Consider the following 20,116-nt stretch of genomic DNA (forward strand, 5'->3'; position numbering starts at 1 on the left):
AAATGTCAAAAACAACCAGTCCTAAAAGACAGCCCTCAGTATGGTCTGTCTTCTCTCTTCCACCCTCATCCACCCTCTGCAAACCTGCACAGTGTGACCCTGCCAGAAAGGCATCTGGGTCTCAGTCTAACAGGTGTCATTCACAGAAGCTCCGAATGCTGCAGCGCAGAATGGCTGGCCCAAAGATAAATGCTAATGTCATGCAAATGCCATATAGCACATCTGAAGGTGAGGCATATTAATGAAAGGCAATCAGCCCGAAGAGTGCACCGTCCTTGACAAGAAAGCTTCCACATCCTCAAATGTTACTGAAGGTCAACAGACAGATCATCACTTGAGACACTGCTGCGCCTTGAGGCAGCATCTGCCATGGCACGTTGCTGCAAGGACACATGCATAGGGCTCTCGTGTGCTACTGAACATGCACGCATTTGTGCACTTGCCCTTCCAGACACCATCCACCATCACCCACATAGATGCACAAACACATAGTCCTGGCAGTGGGATGGAGGATTCTGACTCATGAAGGAATGTGCTCATTATTAAAATATAGTCAGCGTTGAAACATCTTTAGCTGATTATATTTTGGACCAGATAAAATATGTGGTAGAACATTTTTTTCCAGAGTTTCAATGCTTTCTTGTGAAAACCGTGTTTGTTAGTTAACCAGTTAAGAAGATACTTAGAGACATGGCATTTAAGCTCCACAGTTCCAACAGTGTGTAAAACACAGAGTGAGAGCACAAGGTCAAGTGCAGGGCACTGAAGCACGGTGATGCATAACAGCATGTGGAAGTGGCTGCTTATTCAGTTCAGCACACGTGTCCGTTCGGGTCAAAATATCTAGCTGCTTAATGTCCTTCTGCTCCAAAACACATCAAAGTTCCTAATTAACTGCCATCGGAATTCTTATATTATAGTAACTATTTGTATATGACAGAGGTCGTTTATAAAAATGATTAATAAGCTCCTTTTTTGAATTATAACCTTGCCACATATAAGTGCTTCTTATACAAATCACTGTAAACCTGTCATGGTCCTAGGTCGCTGACCCAGTGTTTTGTATTTTGAATTATTATATAGACTTTGAATTCATTATTTATCATTTCTAGTCTCTTGGTTTCTGTTCCTGTGATCTGTGCTCCATCTTCCCTGTGTCTCCTCAGGCAGTCGTGTCTCTTTTTCTCAGTGTCTAGTCTGCATCTTTGTTACTGTCTTGTGTTTCCTGTTTTACTTTGATGGTCCCATTTCCTTTGTAAGTGTATCTAGTTTTGCTTCCCCTTTTCACATTATGTCTAATTAGTCCCAGCTGTGTTTCCCTCCTGTTTCCCATTCCCGCATTACTCCCTTGTGTATTTAAGCCCTGTGTTTTCCCTTGCCATTTGTTGTGTTGTACCACACCCTCTCAGTGCTGTTTTTGCTGTGCTGCAGGTTTTCTTTGTTCTTAATCTACTGTTTCCCGTTACCTTGTTTTCTAGTTTCATGTTCAAGATTTGGTTTGGTTTTCTCTATTTTTTATTTTTATTTTTATTTTTTATGGAATGTTTTCTCAGCGCAATAAAGCTGCCTTCCTCAGTTCATCCCTCTGCATCTCATTAGTCCTGCATTTGGGTCCTACTTCCTGCCTGCCACACAGCATCAAATTGTGACAAAACCACCAAAAAGTTGGCCTAGCATGTTGTTTTTCTAGAGCTAGTAGCTAACACATATGGATCAGAGTGCTAAGTGCTATGGAGTGCTAAGCTAGCTTTTTAGCTAACACTAACAATCTTGGTCATCTGCATCTGTACTCTACATGGAACTAAAGGATAAACACACCTGTGCTAATTAGTACTAAGTAACTAACTCATTAAACATTTGCTTACCAAAACTGAAGCACAAACCTCTTGAATAGTCAGAACAATCAAGTCATATTATTCAGATAATTACATTAGAAAGAGACCAACAGGTAGTTGGTCAAGTTCAATACTTTCAGTTAGCCAGGGGAGGCCTAGGAGACACCAGTGTGTTACAACTGCTGCGTATTGACACCTGTCAATCAAAGTACCTACCCTCAACTCAAGTATGTGGTGAATGAATATTAAAAATGTTCACTCTCCACAGAGTTGCCAGAACGGGAAACAATCCACAAAGGTCAAAATCGTTCATTGTACCAGGCTGCAAACATATTTTTTAAAGTAAAGTTGGACATTTTAACATGGGCGCCTATGGAGCTTTATCCTTCCGTGACAAGTGGTAAGCTTAATTCTGGAGCTTGTAATCACTTGTGATTAATTCCACAACTACACAACTGAGAGGTAATTGAAGCACCACCAGAAAATAAAACTGTAAATGAAATGATATTATCAAATAAGAACACAACACAGTAGAGTGTGCATAATACTTACCTACAGCAAACCTGCAGTCATGTGAAAAATTAAGTAAACCCCATGATTCACACGAGATTTTACAGGAGTGCATACAGTCATATGAAAATTTTCTTTTCACATAAACGCTCTGGGTGCATACACAGGACGCTACAATATTAATAGACAGGTACAAAATATAGATTATATTATATCCCTAATTGGAGGTGACTTAATCAACAAAAAATGTTCAAGATAATAAACAAATATTCTGTTTCATTGAGTAAAACAGAATTAGCACTTGTTAGAATCTTTGGGGGGAAAAAATACACAACTGAATGTATTTGGTTGTACAGTGAGAGTTTTCTTGTGTTTTAGCTCGTCATTTTTGGCTTTAGAAAAATCACTGCAACAGTAAACAGAGTACACCAACTTGCAATGGTTAGTAGAGCATTTAGAAAGAGACCAGATTTGTATGTTTTTTTTAATAGGTGAGGGGAAACACTACGGAGCCCCGCAGGGGACATGGGAGAAAAAAAATTAAAACGGACTTTTGCGAGATCTCGCAAAACTAACTCGGGATCTCGCAAAACTTTTGCGAGATCTCGCAAAAGTCCGTTTTAATTTTTTTTTTCTCCCATGTCCCCTGCGGGGCTCCGTAAAACACAACTCTAGAAAAATGATAACACATCCTCACTGCTTAAAGTGTTAATAAGTAAATACTGGCAAACAAGCTGGTACTATGGTTCTTCAAGGTTAGATGTCTGCAAAAGTTATTTTACATTTTTTGAAGTACACCTGCTTAAAAATACTAGTTTCTTTCAGTTTTCTGATATAAAATTACTGACTGTACTTTGACATTGATCCATACCGTAATAATGTTCTGTGTTGAGGTGGTGTAATGCTTTGCACATACTGTAAACTAAACCAAATGACAGTGTCTGACAGGGCAAAAGTGTTAGTGATAATTAAAAATAACTCAAAGGCAGATTGAATCGATGCCCCATCGCACTGATGCAGCAGGGCAGCAATGATAAAAAGATGAACAAACAAAAAGTTGTCACTGAAGCAAATGTACAAAGCTGCACACAGGTGCAAGCACACACATACCCACAGCGAGCTAAACACTCAAACACACATATTCCAGCAGAAAGTGTCATCAACCGTTCAACCTCTCTTCTGTCTTGTTCCTTTTATAGAAGCTGTTTGGTGAAGAGGCCCAAAATTCGATCATGCATTTTCTCTTGACTGAAGCCCTCCATATTTAGAGAGTCTATTTGTGGCAATGTCTCTCCACAGTTGCCTTTGCCATGCCCCGAGGAGAGAGAGCGAGAGAAATAGAGGAGGGGGGGGGGGGACTAATAAACCTCCAAGAGTATGCCTCGCTTAGTTTCAAAACTGCTGCAGAACAGCCTCTCACTGCCCGCAGTGCACAACAGAGCACGAACATACTGATACACTGAAATAGGCACAGTACTGAGGGTCGACACAACTCGAAGAATACACAGTCCGACCTGTGCGGTTTGTTTTATATCCCTCCTCGCCATAGCCTGGGGTTGAACATCAATAACTCTGAGTTTTACCTGAGTGATCATGCTCTAGAAAACAACAGCAAGCATAAATGATGATTAAAATCCTCAAAAGATTTTTTTTTAAATCACCTATTAAACCTTTTCTGTTCAATAATAGACAGGACTTTGGAGCGGTCGTTAAACTAGTTGTTTTAAACAATGCATGAGGTAACTAATATGGATCTATAATTAGATTACTTTTGAGGGCATGCTGGAATTAATGTTTCATATCACTCTCTTCCTTTAGGCTCTTTTTTTATTGTGAGACTGAACTTTATAAGCTATTTAAAGCATCGTATGTTATTCACTCTGTTCATTGAGTAGAGGAAGAACTCTGAACCTCCAATTCTTCTAATATCATAGAGTGAGTTTGCTGTTAGTGAAGTAGTTGATCTGGTGAAGAAAACAGGCCATTTGTGTCACATCAGAGACTAAAAGAAGGCCTCAAAACACGCAAGAAATGTCACATCATCAGTTCTGCAGGTTAGAGCCATGGCCTTAAAAATGTACTTAAAACTAAGCTGTGGTTTGTCCTGAACTCACCTATTGTTTTGTGATTCACCATCTTACCACTAGAGGTCACTACTTTCTGCCACATAACACAAGTTATATAAATTACACTATAAAGTCAAGTGGGGTTATAGGCAACAGTGATATTTAAAGATGTCACTATATTAAATATTTTGTGTTAAATATTGGGCCAATTTTAAAAATGGCCCAAAGTGTGTAATCTGATGTTGGTCTTGCTCACATAAGTATGAATCAAATATAATCAATACCTGCGTTTACATATTTGCATAATCACTGTATTAAACTGTGTAACAAATTAAGAGTTCATTAAAAAACCTGGTTATGCATCCTAAAATGATATATTTCAACACAGCAGTGATTTAATCTGCTTTCAAGCTTCATGGACATCACTAGGAAAGAAAAGGATAAGTATTAAGATAACAGGCCAGAAAGTGTGGTGATTTTTATTTTTTTAATTACTGTTATTTATTTATTTTACAAATAAGTACCTAAAATAATACTTACTTAGAACTTGAATGATTTTATCAACAGTTGGCAACATAATTGTCAACAAAGCAGGTGAACTATGGGAACTATGAATTCATTTTTTACTGTCTTAGCTTTGATAGTTACTAAGAAACAGTAAGACACAAGCAGTCTGCAATAAATAAACTGTTTATTATTGATTAGGGCATATCAGCAGTAGTAATTGTAATGTTATCACTGACACAGTCACACAACTAGGAAGTTGTCTGTTGTACCTGAAGACAACACAGCAGTGTCTATGTGATTCTAATACACTGAAACACTAACTTAAGGTTTTCTGTTTACTTTACACACTAGCACACTGAATAAAGTGCAGCAGTGCAGCTTGTCAGCCAGCTTTAAAAAAAAAATAGCCTGTTGAATCAAGTGTGTTTTATTTATGAAGCCACAAATTCGAATTCATTTGTCAAAGAGCATGTGAACATAACTTTTATACAAAGGTTTAAAACCTCAGGAAGACTCATAGACCCTCCGTCGTCCCACTGAGACCAGGAGAGTGGATGAGGTACAAGAGGACAAGAGGCAGACAAGGACAGCCTTCAACAAAGAGAACAAGAGACACGAGGTGCTGAGAGGAAAGGAAGCAGAAAACCGATTCAAGGCAGGGAAGTGAAAATAGTGAAGTGAGTGGAATTTTGCTTGTGCTCCTTTTTATAAAAACAGAAAATAAATAGTCTTTTCAGTTTTGCCATCCAAGTGACTCCATCTCTCCTCGATAAAACACTATAATATAAATTTATTGCATTTAGATTTTAATTTCTGACTCTTATTTTAAATAGTTTGATCCAAGACATATCTGTAAATACTGCGTTTAGTGCCTGTGCAAAAAGCTACCATAGTTTGTTTTTTTTTAAAGAAAATTGTTGAGTTTATTGTAAGATGAAAAGCTGGGATTTTTAGAATTCAAGTAATGTGACTGAGAGTCCCTGTAATGAGGACAGAAACAGACAAAATTCAGTAAATGAAATATGTTTCTGGAAATAACACCAAATGTACTTATAGTGGAAAGTCATTTATGATATATGTGCTACTGTAAAATTTAAAAAACAACAACAACATTTTTTTCAAACCATAGATGCTTTTCTCTAAAAATGCTAGGCTGTGTAGTATTTTGCCTGTTATGACTGTTTTCACTGTAATACCCTACAATGTCAGATTAGGTGCAGTGCGCCCTCTAGCGTTTAGACCCTGACAGTGAATGTATAGAGACACGTTAGATATCAGTTCGCTGGGTTTGCCATTTCAATTGCCTGGTCCTGATGCGTGCTGGCAGCCCTCCATGATCACATTTCACCCTCCAGTGAACAGCAGGGGTGTAGCACAGCACAACAACAGAAGCAGCTCTGGAAGCTCCACACTGTTGTTTCTCATCTCTTCAGGTCCCGATGAGGTTGGCCAGTTCCGCTCGTCAGTAGAGCCACTACTGTGGTGTTTGTTGCTATGAGTTTTATGGTATTAGTTTTAATAACGTGTTCAGGGGATGACCAGAAAATGAGATTAATAGTTTGAAGATGATATCTTTTCATGGAGTTGCTTGTTAATTTGTTAATTTTGAATTTTAGGTTTTCTAACAACTCTGCAGAAACAGATTACATGAAACTGTAACACAAAAAACACATTATAATGACTATGTACTGTATAAATAGGTATTGCATATGTGGGCAAATCAAGGCAAATGCAGTGCATATGTTCACTCACAGGATATTAGGTACATCTTGATAGTACTTGACTCCCTTTTGCCTTCAGACCTGCCTTAATTCTGATGTTGACTAGATAGATAGATAGATAGATAGATAGATAGATAGATAGATAGATAGATAGATAGATAGATAGATAGATAGATAGATAGACAGACAGACAGACAGACAGACAGACAGACAGACAGACAGACAGACCTCCATAGAAAGAGTCCTGGGGTATTTGGCTCTAGAGCGGGTATTTTTGGTTTGTTCTAAAGTTTCACAGTAGAGGGCAGCATTGAGAAATGGAGATGTGGCTCCTTCAGCTTCTCTCACTGACAGTCTAAACAAACAAACAAACAAAAAAATCTCGTATTATCTCGTAAAACCATATTATTAGAAATATGGTTTTTATGGGTTTTAATGTTTTTTTTTTGAAGAGAAATGACAATTGAAAATTTGGCAAACAACATACTCAATAAGTTAAAAAAAATAACAACAAAAAAACAAACTCCAAATACTTTAATCTGAGACTCAATTTCTTTTCCATTGAGGAAATCTCTTTTTATTTAAAAAGCTATCTCAACAGTTTTAGCTGTATCACTTCCTCACAAACATAAAGATTGTCATCGTAGCCCTGCGAACCTGATGTTTGATGAAAAGATGCTTGGAAGCGCTTCTCTGCTTTTAACAAACCTTGAAGTTGAACTTTGTATGGAAACTACAAGGCAAAACTTACTGTGAAGACAAAGGTTTCACTCTGAACTGTATTGTATAGTGGTCTATACTTTGTACTGAGTTACATCATATATGAAAATATAGAATAGTCACATACACAAAAAAAATAAATTATATATTTTTAAATGCTTAAAGTTTTGTACTGTTGTATGTTTATTAGGATTTCTTAAGATATGACTCTATGCTTTGTCTCGTTTTCTGAGAGCAAGTATAATAGCACATCTTCACACTGTAACCTCCCCCCGTACATGTTCTACCCTCTGTCTTTTAGAAAGCCTCTATAGGTTCTCACACTCTATCCAACCAGCAAATTGTAGGTGGGATACAACAAATTTATAGCTTTGCTCGTGTGGCTGCTTATAAAAATGGCAAAAATATTCTCTGAGATTAAAGATTTGGAAGATGATGAAGAGGAGGAGGACCACTGGTCATTCCAAAACAAGGACATAAGTCACCAGTCAGTAACTGGAGAAATGTGGACATCAACTGATGTCAAAAAACGGTGAAACTGATTGGCCATCTTGTGCGTGGAAATGAACCACCCCACATCGCTGCCAATATGATGCAACCAGGGCCATTACGTGAGGACATCAATTTTGCACAAATAGGGCATTTGTTAAATGGCTCTGAATTGTTAACATAAATTGTAAATTTTAAACAAGTGAATATCAACAGTGATCAGAAACCACACTTCATTTATTTTTCTTCAAACTAAACATGGTTTTCTCCAGCCATATCTTGGTTAGAGTCTCAACAGAGGTAATTTTGTTATTTTAACCATATATGTGGTGTGTATTGTTCAAAATTGGAATAAAATAAACATTTGTTCAGGATTTTTAAATAAAGTGTTATGGGTATTTTGATTAATAACAGAATAATGCAGGAAGTCCCCCAGACCTGCCAACAATGGCTGATTAACAATAACTCGATACAAGGGTACAAAAGACAAAACCAGCGAAATGGAATTTGGCCATTACCGGTTAATAAAACGCACCTGTGCCTTTCTTGCTGTGAAAAAAACCCAAAAACAAAACAGGCCTACTCCTTCATAAAGAGGTTGTACAAAAGAGCTCATCAGAATAACTCATTTAAGCCCTTTGATCTAAACTCAACAGCAACAGTTACACAGGGATTAGAATTTCAGGATAAATAATCTGGTTGTTTGTTTGTTTCAATCTGGTGGAAAACCTTCTGCAGTGACCGGAGTCCATCCAGGGCGTGATTTCACACACCATGGGGTACTTCTCCTCACTGCCTGGCCAGGGCTAAGATTGCGTGTGATACATGGACGACATTTCATGGCTGATGCAGAGTTCTGAAACCAAAGGAAATGATCTTGTGTGGCTAGATATTAATTTAAATGTTTACAGTGCATGAGTTTGTTTTTGGTAGCCATTTTTCCAAATTAACAATTTTTTAATACTCAAATCATTGGTGTTAGTGTAAGGTCATAAAATAACACTTCCAAAATATGAGTGAGTGAGGAGGTTTCACCTTCTGTCTATGTAATTTATAATAGTGTTGTCAAACAAGCACTGTTGTAGTGACCCGAGAGACTTACATTAGATTAGTGTATTTTTAGAAAGACGGGCATCAGATTTAGATATCTATCTTGGCCCTACTATCATGAATTTCATCTAAACATGTTCATTATTTACATATTTTACTCTGATTTTAATGATACACTTCTGCAAGCATAAGAGTACAGCGATAAGCGCACTGGCGGGAACCTCGGAGCAGAGGGGCCAGGAATCTGTGCCCACTAATCCCAGTGAGGGACAGAAGATGTTTTAGCAGATCTCCTCTGGTACACATGAGTGGCTCTGGTTTTCAGATGTTCCCACAACATCCCGGAACTGAATAAAGAGAGGTTGATGCCTGTTTGCTTAGCACCAGACTTTCACACTGGCAAGAGCAAGTCAACTAAATAATCGATAACAATGCAGGCAGAGATGGCTACAGCTCTTCCTCCCCTGATGGTATGCTAAGACATCACAAAATATCAAAAGCAGGATGTGAAATCAGGCAGAAAACAGCTGCATAACACTGAGGGGAAGAATACTATACTACTAAGTAAAGTCAAAAGATGCTTTTCCAGTATTTTTCCCCCTTTTAGTGACACATTTTAAAGCAGTTTTACATTTACTAAACCTTTATGACACCTCAAACATTTTTTACAGATAAAATGTGTTCAGAACATGCAATTGATTTCAAAATACTACAGATAAAGTTGACTTTACCAGTCGTTTTAACTTTAGAATATTTTAGGTTGCTTGGTTTTATATTTCTTTTTTATTTAAACTGATGTCCTTTGTATAATATGTTAAACAATATTTGATTTTTGAGGAGATTTGTGGGGGTTGTATCTCCTGACTCGAGAAGCCGGTGGGAATCGTACGTTGAAACATCCAGAGCAGCACAGCGTATGCTAAATCAGGCAGACAGCTGACTCAGCACCCGCCCTGCTGTCTATGTGCTCACTCAACAATGCTGTTATCCCCTGTGACAGGACACAGCCTCCGGGCCCAACAACCCCTCACAACCCTCTGAAAATCCTCCCTCTAGCCTGGACCCTGGAATTCTTACAGACACCCCTGATCCTGATATGCCCTTTTTGTCTAGTCCCACAAATATAAGCATGAATGTCATGCTAACAATGCAATTTCAGTACTACAGGGTCATGTGGGCACAAAATGCACATGGTCAATTAACACAGACTAAGTTGACACAGTTGTGATTCTCTAATTTTATACCTTTGGGACAAAGTTGCAAAGTACAAAAAGCATTTTGTAATAACAAAGAATCACTGAAAGCCACTGAAAGAGTATATTAACCTTTCCCATAAATGTGTTTTAGGTCAATTCAACACCAGAGAGGTCCTGTTAGATTTTTGATAAAGAATCTGCAATAAAACTCCAAAAATAGAAATTCCAGTTGGCTTATTTGGGATTTTGGAGGGTGGTGCTGTGTAAAGACAACTGTCAACGCCCATTACGAGTAAAGTGCATATTAAAAAAAACATCAGTTGTATTTAACCATTAGAAATGTTTTATCACTTTGAAGTCACGCTTGTGAACGAATCTTAGAAATTGGGAAAAATCACAAAGTGTCATGTTGATTAAAGAATCGTTTTGAGCGTTTATTTCCAAGCCACTGGGTTTTCAGGACTCCAAAGAAAGGATAGGGATTAAATAAATACAAAGAATTAAAATAAAGCCTTACTACATAATGCAGTCCAGCCCTGAACCAGAGCCTAAAATTCAAATACTCAACTACATTGTGTTATGCAACAAATGTGTTCATGTTAGCAGCATTTTCTACCCTTGAGAGACAACTGAACACCTCCATTAAAATCACATTTCACAGCATTGTAGTTCCACATCATTCCACTAGCATTTCAGTGCCAAAATCTCTGCAGTACATGAGGCATAGTTTCATCTTTTTTAAAGCCGGCTGTGGTCTAACCCCTACACTGCAAGTAAGTTATGGAATACACCCCAGAAAAAACACAAAAACTGGGCATTATTATTATTGTTAATATTTATTATATTTTTGCTCATTTAAGCTGTTGGTGGTTTCAGCTTTTATGGCAATTGGCATCAGGGACACTGGTTTAACCTGTGGAGTAGTTTTTTTAAAATAACTGTATTAGCATACTTCAGTATGTATGAATCGTGTCTGTGAACTTGAGAACCCGTGAAGTCAGCTGGCACATGGCGCAAACAGAATTCCCTTATAACTCAAAGAAAGATGAGAATTTTGGGGGGAATATATTGATAATATCACTATAACTCTTTTTTGTGAGATTTTAATATTTCCATGTATTGAATCATCTTCATCAAAGTGGGTAGCAGGGTTGCTCCTGGGTTAAAGGATTTTAGTAAAAACAGCAAACAGTGCAATGATGAGAAATCTGCAGGTTCTCTTTAAGCATAATGACTGGCGACAGTAAACCGTAGCCACGATAACTGCTCTGATTTAGCTCAACGCATGCACAGACTCGTCCAAAGGTAGTCGCGGCATAGGCTGCTCTGCTTTAGGCCCTCAAATGCTATAAACCTGCAATCCTGCACCTGCCTCAGGCCCACATGGTTTACCTCTGTGGTCTCATAGAGGAAGAAAAACTCTGTGTCCCTTCATTTCTCCTTTCTCAAAGGAGGTGCAGGAGAGAGAGCTTGATTATGGAACAAGGGGAACCTGCATACCAGAAGGGCAAACAACAAAAAATCTCCACTCCAAAAACACTCTCAGCAAGCCTTTATGATCTCCAGAGGAAGCAAAAGGATGTTCTTTGCTGGGGGAGGGATAGTGCATGCCAGCACCTACACCTGTGTGCTAGCTGACACCACATATCAAGGTGGTTATTGTATATTTTACACATGTTATGTGATATTGTATTTGTTTTAAATGTTATATACTTATGTGGTATGTGTATTTTGACTTTTGTTGCCATGATGCCAGGTCTCTCTTGAAAATGAGATTTTTAATCTCAATTTTTTACCTGGATAAATAAAGGACTAATAATAATAAAAAATGTCAGGATAGTCTGGTTCATAGGAACCTAAAGCTGCCTTGATATACCATGATATGCCATATTGTTTCTCCACTGAAAAACCACTTTTGAAATATTTCTCACATGTGTTTATACTGAAAAAAGCCTTCAAGGCATAAGCCAAGCAATTTTTTTTCCTATTGGCATCTCGTATGGGATCCCATCATATTAAAGGAAGTGGCGCACACTTACAGAAAGAATTGAGTAGACAAACTGCATGGATATAAAATTGCTTATGTGTGCAACTGAAATGAGAGCTATTTCCTTCTACCTCTGCATGGGCCCCAGGAGGAGGAAAGGGGAGAGCCAGTGGTCAACAGAGGTCTCACTTTCTAGGAGCAGCTGAATACCAGAGGAGCTGACAGGTATGTACATATTGGAATGTGTTTCTCAGCCACACCTGTGGGAAACACACCCACCAAGTTTGGTCTCTCTCATCCCACTGGCTGATATCGACCATGATTGACAATTGGAAGAACTATTTGGCTTCTGTCCTCAGGAGCCAGGGGGCAGGTATGGTAAGTTCTGAAAACGAACCAATGGCAGACTAGAAATCCTCCAAGCCAGGCGGGGCTGCGGTGAAATAAAACTCATCAGTGGGGTGTGTCCTTTAAAGTTTGTCAGCAGTCAAACAGTGAAAGGCCACTGCTACAGGACCCCACTTTGACTGGTTAAGACTTAACAAGTCCTTTGCTGAGTGAGGATCTGAGAAGCCGGCAGACAAAGTAAAGAAAGACAGAGAGGGACTTCTTTTCCTCGGCAGACCGACTTCCTCCACGGCTCAACAATGGGAGTGAAACATCAGAAATCTTCTGCTCCAAATCTCAAGAACACCACCTTCAGGGTCGGGATTTCGAGGAAATGGATGCCAGGTTTATGCAACTTGAAAACTACACAAACTTTCAACACTCTTTGGAGTCATTTTGTCCTAAGAAATAGGTACTTCGTCATAGTTTAACAGATTAAACAGATGCTTTTCTGGTACTGTGGTCACTCACATCTCCTTATCACTTTTCCAGCCCAGCTATAGATTCTGTATCCGTTGGACGGAGAACTGATAAGGGCATGTGCATGACATTACCTACAGATACTGAAGAGGTAACATCTGAGCCACAGAGCCTGTGGGGTAATTCAGTCATTGAGTTTATTACTGGTGAAACATGCTGAATGCTAGTTTCTGTGCTTTCTGATTTATGTTTGCATTTTAAACATGTTGGGAGTCGTTAGAATGGATAGAGTTTCACGTTTTAAAATGTGGCTTTAAAACAAGGAATGGGGTTTGTGCGAATGTATAACTATCTACAATGACACTTATGTAACCTTGCAAATTTGTGATCTGTCTAGAGTGACTTATTAAAAAAAAAAGACTTGCGTGTTTGGGGCTCTGCTGTAAGACTTAACACAAGAACAGTTGAGTTACAATACTGAAAGCTTGGTTTCCACGACACAAAGTTTAGAAAGCAACAGGGTCTCAGCCTGACATGACACAGCATGACTAGCATAATCCATTGACTGTACATGGAAAATGACATAACTGCTGAATGTGAAAAAAAAACAAAACAAAAAAAAACTAGGTGAGTAACTTGAATGTGATGCGTGCCAGCGTACTGACATGACTTTCACACCCACAAACATTTTTACACTTTAATTACAGCTGAGTGGGCCTGACATAAGGATCATACTGCATAAGAACTATAGGAGAAAGAAGTGTGGGTTTAAAGGCGTTGATACAGAAAAAAAACGTATGCGATGTCTTACAGTTTGCAAACTCAAATATTCAGGATGGTCAAAGGAATTACATTCACGTCACTAAATCTTGTGACTTTTACTTTTAAAAAGCAGTTTGAATTGTTCGTATCAAATGACAGATCCCTCCAAACACCCGAGAATTTTCCGCTTCTTTTCCTCGTCTTTTAACTCTTAAAATCTATGAACGAGAGAGTCATTTATATCAGAATGGGGTCTTATTCGCTGTTTTCATCATTGCCAAATGTGCTGATAAATGGCTGCGCAATTTTTGGTTTGTATGACCTACAAGCTTCAAATATTGCAGATACTTTACAGCCATAACTTCCCATAAATAAAAAAGAAAATGTATAAATGCATTGAAAGTGTTGAGTCATTGCACGTGTTGACACTTGTCGCCAGATTTATTGCCAAAAGATTTTAACAGCTGGTGGTTTCTTGCTTTACACTTATTTATGTTACCTTCAGTCTTTAAGTTAACTCTCAACTTAGAGAACAAAAAGTACACAACATCACAATTTTCTTGTAAATGCACGCACGCACACGCACGCACACACACACACACACACACACACACACACACACACACACACACACACACACACACACAGACACACACAGGAGGGCTCTCAGTGAGTTGACGAGTGTTTTGGACTTACAGTACTGGGTGTATCCAACTAGCTCTCTGCCCCTCAGGCATCTACTCTCTCTCTCTACACCTGGTAGACAACTCTCTCCTGTCAAGTAAAACAATCTTCCCACGGCTGCTAGCGCTTAAGGTCACTTCCTTTGGTTCAGCCCTGCTTCAACACATTCTACCTCTCGGTTTTCTTGTTTACCCAATAGAAAATCAACCACACCAAAAAAAATAAACAAAATCCTTTTACAATGTGTCAGTAATTGTTAAATGCCATGAATAAAAGCAAATGTTATATATGAGAACATGCTGTCAAAATAAGCCCAAATGGCAGAATAAAAAGTAATTATCGCCTTGTTCTCATAATGATATAGCTGTAATGCACAGGTACACACTGGGGTACCTGTGTAAATGATAAAGTATGCAAAGTATACAGAGTATATATAAAATAAAGACTAAGCAACACCAATGATTTTAATAAGTGCATACTGAGTAGAGTAAATAGTGCAAAATCTGGTTCTGCAAACTCTATAAAATTTGAGCAGGAAAGAAATCTTATTGCACATCAAATTGTGTATTGTGATGTGCAAGGCTGTAAAGATTAGCACTTTATTTGCCCATATAAACAGGGTCGCTGAAATGCCAAAAAACAGCAGGGCTGATAAAGGGATGGCAGGCTGCTGTGCTTAAGACAGACCAACCATGGAAGCACTGAGGTCCCACAGCTTCTTGGCTGCAGCATCATTCAGGGCCTGTGGTGCTGGCTTTTTGGGAGCACAGTCGCTGTACGGTGGAATGAAGAAAAGAGATAAATCATGAAGAGTGTCATACAGTGTGGTTGCAAACTGCTTGTATTAAAAACCTTTTACTCTATTGTTGTTTATCTCAGCCTCTGTTAATATTAGAATAATTAATTGGTAGGATAAGAGCATTTCTTTTTCTACTGTGAGAACATCATTTTTCTCCAGTCAGATGTACTTGCCTGTAGTAGAGGCCACTGGAGTTTGCCAGGCTCTCGTCCACAGCACAGTAGATGGTGGTCTGGGCTCCTTCCCAGGGATTTTTGACCAACTTCATGAAGACCTTTGCTAGCATTATCTTCCACATAGGAAATGAATTAAATAGATGGCGGCCTAACTCTGTGCGGATGACCCCCGGATGAAGACTGTAGACGGTTACACCGCTGCCTAATGAGAGGTCCATCAGAAACAGGCGTGCGTCAAACACCGCACTAGTGTAAAAATCATGGTAACAATGCTCATTAACTCAAGATACAAAGATAGAAAACAAGAGGTAAAATGGTTATTTGTAACATACTGTATATTATACATGTGTCTGAACTCCTGTCACACTACCGTTCAGTCTTGTAGCCAGTTCTTTGCCAAAGAGAACGTTGGCCAGCTTGCTTTGTCGGTAGCTCTTCTGGGGGGTGTAGTCTTTATCAACGTTAATGTCATCAAAGTGTATCTGACCTGCAAGAAATTTATTTTAAACAGGTGTGACAAAGAAAAATCTTTGGTTGTTTGACTTTAGCACCAAGATTTTACCTCTCTCATGCGCCAGGCTGGAGACGATCACAATGCGACTTGGTGCTGACTTCTTCAGCAGGTCAAGGAGACAGTTGGTGAGAAGAAAATGTCCCAGGTGGTTGACGCCAAATTGCATTTCAAAGCCGTCTTCAGTCTTCCACTTAGGACACATCATAATACCTGAAAAAAAAATTGAAAAAACAAAACAAAACAAGAAAATTATAAAAAATAAAAACATACAAATAACTAATTTCTCAGTGTCTGTCAGTATCATTCAACCCCAAATAACTTATTCTACCCTCCTAAAAATCTGTATGAGGATCCCATAAAGATCAAGGTCAAATTTATTTATATAGCACATTTCAAACAGCCGATGCTGCACAAAGTGCTTAACAATATAAAAATGATGACAACATTTAACTTCTACTAACTGACTAAGGCAGTGGTTCCCAAACTTTTTTTGCTGGGCCCCCCTTTGTTTTACATGAAAAATGTTACCAACACATCCTCCAACCACACACACCCATATTTTGCTCCATTGCGGTTTATTTCACACCTCAAACATTTAGTAAACAATTAAGCAAATACAAGTAATCTGCAATAAATGACAGGTAGTAATGAAATAAACTACTAACTCTTTTACGCTACGTCCGCACCTACACGGGTGTTTTTGAAAACGCAGCTGTTTCGTCCACACGTAAACGGCGTTTCAAATCACCGAAAGCTGAGATTTTTTAAAAACCTTTTTTTGCGTTTACGTGTGGACGAGGAATACAGAGTTCGTCACGCAACGTCAAAGGTATGTGCCTTTTTCACGTCACGCTGTGCGCCATGTTATTGTTTACATGAGATGAATTCCAGAATGGCAGATAGAGACAAAATACTGTTTCTGTTAATCTGACTATCTGCAGGTTTACACGCAGTTACTGTCCCTCCATTTATAAAAGACAGAGGAGTCGCGGTGTGATTATTTTACTGTAGTTGTTTTTTTCCTGTGTAATAATGTTCAACATTGCTATCAATACATTTTTCAAAAAATGCCTCTCTGTGCAAAATAGGTTTAAAAACATAAACAGCTGTAGGATACTGTTTGTCCGTGATTTGAACCGGGGGGACAAATCGTGGCAGGATCAGCCTGATATTATTTGTATCTCACTGTAACTTTACTGTATAAAGAGCTAACGTCTACAAAATGTCAGGAGTAGTTAGTCATTACAACAAGTGTTTGTGAACTAAAAATCAAGAATGTGGGATACTGTTTGTCCGTGATTTGAAGAGCCCAGCGCTGCTCCCGACGAAGGGAAAACCAGTTCTGCAGGGGAGACCTACCTCGACACTTGTGCAGGTGAAACCAAAGGGCAGATACGCTTCACCAGATTTTCTAGCCTTTGGCTTAGAATGAAGTTGGTTTAGAAACATATTCAGCTATGCTTCATCTCCTGCTTTGCTTTTCTGTGGGCGCCCCATGATAGCAGTGACCAAGCATTTTATTTTTTTCCTTTTCATACCACGCCCCCCCTGCCATGGCTCTGCGCGCCCCCTAGGGGGCGGGCCCCACACTTTGGGAAGGTCTGGACTAAGGTAAGGCAAGGCAAGTTTATTTATGTAGCACATTTCAACAGCAAGGTGATTTAAAGTGCTTTACAGAGACATTAAAAAAACCAGGTAGAACTGCTGCAATACCTGCATTGTTAATGAGGATGTCTAAGCGCTCCTCATTCTTTTCCACATCTTTGGCTAAGTCTCTGACAGACTGTAGTGAGGCCAGATCAAGCTTCTTTACCACCACATTGCCATTCCCACTCTTCTGACGGATCTCATCTGCTGCAATACGGGCTTTAGTCATGTCCCTGCAGGCCAGGATCACTCTGGCCCCTTGGAGAAAAAGAAAAAACATACAAAAGCAACTCATATTTACATGTAAACACCAGAGGATGTGCAACCAAAGTACTAGTTGAGGTTACAGATTTATTTTTACCTACTGTCATTGATACTTATTTAATATTCTATCATTTCTTGGTTGTTACTGAATGGTTATTATATAATATTCTTCATTAAGTACCAAATGTCCAAAACAGGACTGTAGATATGGTTTCTTTTTACGCAACTATATAGAGATTTAATTAAATCATTTTTGGCAGTGCTTCATTTAATTTAAAAAATGTAAAAAATAAAATAAAATAAAAATGTCAGCAAAACCCTTCTATTAATTTTAAGTTAAGTAACTCTTAGGAGTCAATATCCAAATATAAGGGCAAACTCTTATTTTATATGGAGCGTTTTCGTTTATGAATGGCGTGTTTAAGGTAATGTCAAACTATATTAATCATATTTAAGTCTGGATTTTGACTAGGGCACTCTAAAACCTTATCTTTTTATTACTTTATTTTTTGAAGCCATTCAGAAGTAGACTTTCTGATGTGTTCTGCATCACTGCTCTGCTGTATAACCCAAGTGACCTTGAGCTTCAGGGACAGATTGATGGCCGGAAAGCAGAATTCATGGTTCCAGACGGCTGATATAAAAACCAAGGATTTCAAACTCATTTTACACCACGGGCCACATACATTCCACTTAAGTGGTTTAGACCAGTGAATCTCCTCTGTCTGACACTGTACAGATGTTTATCTGCATATTTAATCCTGGTGCTATTTTAATATGAGAAAAAGTAGCGCAATTATAACAGTGTGTCTTTTTTCTACACAATAGAAATCCAGCTTAAACTGAAATAAGTTGCGAAAATACAGAAAAACTTCTGGTAGCTCATTGTGCAGAAGGTTTTTGTTAAATAACAGAAAATTGTCTGTTTTCTTTGTTTTCTTACTGTGGACCCACTCTTAAAAAAAATAAAAATTCTAGAGCAGACTTTGAAAAATATGAACTTTTCTGTCATATAACTGTATATAAATTAATTCATTGTTCTAGTGTAGCATGACATCATAGGCTGTAAAACCTATGATGATGCAGTTTAGAGTTAAGGTTAAAATTTATGCCATCCTTCACCAAAGAAGTCAAACCAATTCTGGCCCTGAGGATTTGACACCCCTGACCTACACCCATGTACAGGACATGAGACACAGCCTTTGCATATGTTTTTGTTTTTCTGTACTTTTCTTTAACAAACAAACATGGAGGGTCTTACCTCTCTGGGCCATGTCCAGGGCTGTCTCTTTCCCAATACCAGTGTTGGCTCCAGTGATGAGGACCGTTTTCCCTTCCAGCCTGGCCTTGCTCCGACACACTCCTCCTGCCATCCATCTGCGGAAGGCCAGCACGCCTACCCCTGACAAAAAAGATATTTATGCTATGAACAGGGTGTAAGAGAATGTTCCGAAGACTTTCCATTCGACCTTTTACTACCTTTTACTCTTATGTTTATTCTAAGCTAAATCAAGCAGCTACATACTGTTATATATATTTCTACAATTTCACACCTACGAGCAACAGCAATAATCTGTCATGACAGAACAAAGTGCTTACCTGATCTCCTTTCATTACCGTATCAGAAATCCTACTAAATGTGCAAGTTAACAAAGCTTAAACAGTATGCATTTAATAAAGAATTAGGCTTACCTGCAACAAAGACAACCGTGAGGCAAGTTGCATGTCTCTCGGTGAAGTCCTTAACAGCCTCTGCGTAGTTTTGCATTGTTTAAGCAATTCTGGAACTTATATAAGAAGCTGAAATTTTAATATTGCTGCAGACTTGCAGTTAACGATCTGTTTTTGTGGAAGGAACTTTACGTCAGCTACCACAAACAACGGCGAAAACGACAAATACGTGTTTTCCCGTTTCGTATTTGTAACGATAAACTAGCCGGAAGTGGAGGGCGTGGTGGAACTTAAAGGAGATTTTTCAGAATAAGCTTCCGTTTAAATCAATCATTGGTTTAAATCAATGATTTAAATCAATGACTGTAGAAAACAGTCATTGGTTTAAATATGTGTATTTCCTTGCTGTCATGTACGGCATACTTGTTTTTTTTTTGTTTGTTTGTTTGTTTTTGTTGGTTGTGTGTTATTTGGTTTTGGTTTGGGGTTTGTTTAAGCTTTCAAGTACAGTGAATATTTGTTTTGGCATTGTGGGGAAATGTATCTGGTAATATATATCAAAGATCAGACCATAGGAGTTCTGTGCAGCGTGCTTGTGTAATAGAATGCCACGCAAAACACACCCATCAAGAGACAATAGGGCGTAATGCGGCAGCTTGCTGACTCATGTACTAAAGAGTTTACTTATTAAAGCAGCCATTCAGCTTGTGC

General features: G+C 38.6%; 1 protein-coding gene across 1 annotated transcript; it reads right to left on the reverse strand.

Moving 5' to 3' along the window:
* Positions 1-14,768: 14,768 nt before the first annotated feature.
* On the reverse strand, positions 14,769-19,678 carry LOC113024979 (retinol dehydrogenase 13). Its single transcript, XM_026172281.1, has 7 exons — positions 19,427-19,678; positions 18,996-19,136; positions 17,537-17,728; positions 15,872-16,033; positions 15,680-15,796; positions 15,307-15,511; positions 14,769-15,107 (listed from the first exon to the last, which is right to left on the reverse strand). Exons 1-7 carry the CDS (start codon positions 19,500-19,502, stop codon positions 15,011-15,013), a joined length of 990 nt encoding a protein of 329 aa, XP_026028066.1. The 5' UTR covers positions 19,503-19,678; the 3' UTR covers positions 14,769-15,010.
* Positions 19,679-20,116: the final 438 nt, after the last annotated feature.

The sequence above is a fragment of the Astatotilapia calliptera genome, chromosome 1 (genome assembly GCF_900246225.1).
Source record: "Astatotilapia calliptera chromosome 1, fAstCal1.2, whole genome shotgun sequence".
Lineage (NCBI taxonomy): Eukaryota > Metazoa > Chordata > Actinopteri > Cichliformes > Cichlidae > Astatotilapia > Astatotilapia calliptera.

Excerpts from the sequence above, each read along its gene's own strand:
- LOC113024979 (XM_026172281.1), bottom strand. The coding sequence starts at position 19,502 with ATGCAAAACTACGCAGAGGCTGTTAAGGACTTCACCGAGAGACATGCA. Across the intron at positions 15,797-15,871 it reads CAGCCTGGCGCATGAGAGAG|GTCAGATACACTTTGATGAC; the intron begins GTAAAATCTTGG and ends AATTTCTTGCAG. Across the intron at positions 15,512-15,679 it reads ACTGGCTACAAGACTGAACG|GCAGCGGTGTAACCGTCTAC; the intron begins GTAGTGTGACAG and ends ACCTCTCATTAG.